Raw genomic sequence first — 3,199 nt, 5'->3', positions numbered from 1 at the left:
GTCAAAATTACCAAGGTTTGCGATGTTCTGGGTGATATCTTTCATGAGGTGGAATTGTAAATATATAACAGGCGTACTGCTATTCATTCTACCAGAAATATATGCGTAAGTCTTGACGAGCTTCATCTAAGCGTTTCTATCCGACTGCCTCTGTCATTCTGTAGTGTCGGCTTACCTTTTTAAATACATATTTTGCGACGCTCGATCACCCATCTGGAAGTGAATATTAAAGCACCATTTGATACCAGTATTATGGTAGTAAAACTAGGAACAGGAATAGATATATATATATATATATATATATTATATTATATTATATATTATATATATATACAATAGGCATGGCGTTGCCACCCTTTAAGTTCTTCAGCGAAGGCTAGGTGAATATCTACTTTAAACTTTGCCCTTTGTGCTTCAAATGTATAGTTCACTGTTTATTGCTGTTTCCGAATCGTCGAGATATAAACACATACTTAAATACGTTTAAATGGCATCGATACTAACCTGTTTTAAATTATTCATTATTGTATCCGTATTATGAACTCCGCTTTGTTGTTGCCCTGCATTTCAAATTTTCAAGGTTCCGCAAACGACTTATAATTGCCCAGAGTGAACATAGATGTAAGAGGACACTGGAAGCTGTCCACAGTTCCACTGCACTTTGTTTTCAGTTTGGGTGTATTTTTATTTGAGACTTTGAGAGTTGTTTCAACTCTACTTTACACTTTAGTCTTTACAGAGACTTGAATCTTGAATCTTGACTTCTAGAGCCTTCAAGTTTGTGAAGTTTGAGTCTGGTGACTGTGAGACCCTGAGAACATCAGAACACTCACTCTTGGAGTCTTAAGTCCATAGTTTTACTCGTGAATGCAGTCCTGAGTCCATTCGACTCTTCTGACTCCTTTGACTCGGTGACCCCAACTCCCGACTCCTCTCTTGCAGTCTCTCAGATACTGTATCTAGTATCATAGTGTATACTGTATACTCTCACTGTCTCACAGTCTCACTCACACTCAGGAGTCCGAACTCAGGTCTCAGAAGTCAGAAGTCAGAACTTCAGAAGGTGTTGATCGTTATGGAACTCCGTAGACTCTGGTCACTGGAAACTTGCCTCAATTTTTTTTTGGCTACATACTCTTATTGGTCCGATGTTTAACTTTTTAATTCCTCCTGGCATAGTCATATGTATGTACCCTTGTGTCCAATGGAGCTATGTACGACTCATTTATCGGGACATTCCAAGTACATTAATAACTTATCAGGTCTCTTAATTCTAAGGCCTAAGCAATATAACTGGAAAGAAAGGTGAACCTGACACTATACTAGAAGGCCGAGAGAACTTTGCCAACTGGCCATGTGAAGTAACAATCCTATTAAAAGTCAGAAGAGCATCATTGATATCATCAGATACCCACAAGATCCGTTTTGACGATGGTCACAAATACATTTTGGACAAGCTCAATACATCTTATATTCTTCATTATCCCCATTGTTGAAAGAAGATATCCCTCTGCTATGATACAACATCTTCAAAATCGCTACAATTTTGAATCTCGAGGACTCAGCAATCGAGCGAGAATCGGTCTCTATCAAATCAAGCATAATTCTGGAGAGAAGATAGTAAATTCATCACTCGTTTGAATGGCGAATTTGCAAAAGCTACTAATTTACGCGTGAACATTATGGCACGGAAAAGCTTGCCATTTTACACGACGAATTTTTCTATACAACAATACCTCCCAAAACAACCCAAAAATTATTGTCAGGAACCCCTTCTAAAAACATTTAAAAAAACCAGGTTGAAGGCAGTATTTATTTATTTATTAGATGTATTTATGCGATGCCGATGGCTGCAGGAACATTTGAGGAAGAAAACTTTGACTTTGTTTTGACCCCAAATAAAGTAAAAACCCCATTCACCGGCTCATCCGGCAATCGGCTTCCCACATCCTTCTTTTGCCTGCGTTATTTCGCCACTGTTTTTGGGTGAGGAAATAGTGAGTGAATAAAAGCACCATTTTACAAATAGTCATTGGTGAACGGAAAGCATGATGGACCGAATATGTACATACATAATAATAAATACTCTCGCTGCTAGAGAGCTTGAATGCTATTTAGAGAATAAGGCCTATGTGTATGTATCAGCAGTTTTCTCTGGTAGTATACAAAGGATTATAAAGGCTCTTGACCACAAAAAACCTCAAGTGTGTGACATATCCCACGTAGTTAAGTTGCTTGGGCGAATACCCATGAGCTCGTTGTAGTTGGTTACATATTCCTTATAATGAACCTGTCACGAGTCGGTGCGCGCTTAGCGCAGGTATGTACATTAATTCCTTCTAACGTGTATATATCGCAATTTCGTCGGGTTGCATTTGGCTTAGCGGCTTCGAGCGTATATCAGCGGATACCGATGGTGTTGAGGATATCTCGAAATAGTTTTGTATGCTTCTATGCCGCGCCTCTATGCATGAGGATCATTTCTCGAGATCGTTTGTATCATTGGGGTTGTTTGGGGATCATTTCTTGAGATCGTTTGTAACATTGGGGTTGTTTGGATTGTAGTCGCGTGGATTGACAGCAAACATAGCAGTCGAACTATCAGGATCAACGAATGCAAGCACAAAACATACACTATTTTCCTTTTAAACCGTACAAACCTCTACGACAGAATCACAAAACATGCACCATTGTTCGTTTCCAAGCCGTGTTTGGCGTTAGTCTCATATTATCATGTCCCATACACCTCACAATAGAGCCGTAGCAATATCGCGGTGACTCGTACTATCAGACGAACATATGCAGCCAAACGCCTAAGCCCCAGGCGGCCACAATACCTGTGGGTAGTGCAACACCACCACCTCCTGCGGTTAAACCGGTAGCTCCAGTTGTGAGCGTCCCTCCCCCCGCTTCAGAGTATGTATTCTTGTGTGCACTATTATAGTCAGCGTACGGCAGTGTGTTTGCCGTATCCTGTTTCGGTTTGCTAGAAGGCTTGTTGGACAAAGTATCTATAGATTTATACACATGTGCATCCTTATTGAATTTCTACTTTGAAGTGCACATTGTATACAAGTGCTTAGGTACGTATACATACACATGTCTAAAATATATATATATATATATATATATATATATATGTGTGTGTTGTGTATCTGTGAAGTGTATGTGTGTATGTATATATATGCATATGGTATAT

The 3,199-nt window shown here is 39.4% G+C and overlaps 1 protein-coding gene across 2 annotated transcripts in view; it reads left to right on the top strand.

Annotated features, from left to right (window-relative positions):
- Positions 1–2,116: 2,116 nt before the first annotated feature.
- SARC_05364 overlaps positions 2,117–3,199 on the top strand; it is a gene marked incomplete at both ends in the record, with an annotated part of 12,443 nt that continues 11,360 nt past the window's right edge. Inside the window, 2 exons of one of the 2 annotated variants that reach the window (XM_014300777.1) lie at positions 2,117–2,320; positions 2,757–2,916. Coding sequence is in view for 1 of the 2 variants with exons in the window: in XM_014300776.1 (XP_014156251.1) it covers positions 2,285–2,320; positions 2,792–2,916 (161 nt within the window). The remainder of the gene's footprint in view (positions 2,321–2,756; positions 2,917–3,199) is intronic. The other variant, XM_014300776.1, reaches the window with a different exon arrangement.

Source organism: Sphaeroforma arctica (assembly GCF_001186125.1).
Source record: "Sphaeroforma arctica JP610 unplaced genomic scaffold supercont1.339, whole genome shotgun sequence".
In the NCBI taxonomy this organism is placed as follows: domain Eukaryota; class Ichthyosporea; order Ichthyophonida; genus Sphaeroforma; species Sphaeroforma arctica.
Note: the sequence above shows the minus strand (reverse complement) of the source record. Positions and strands in the feature narration are given on the sequence as shown.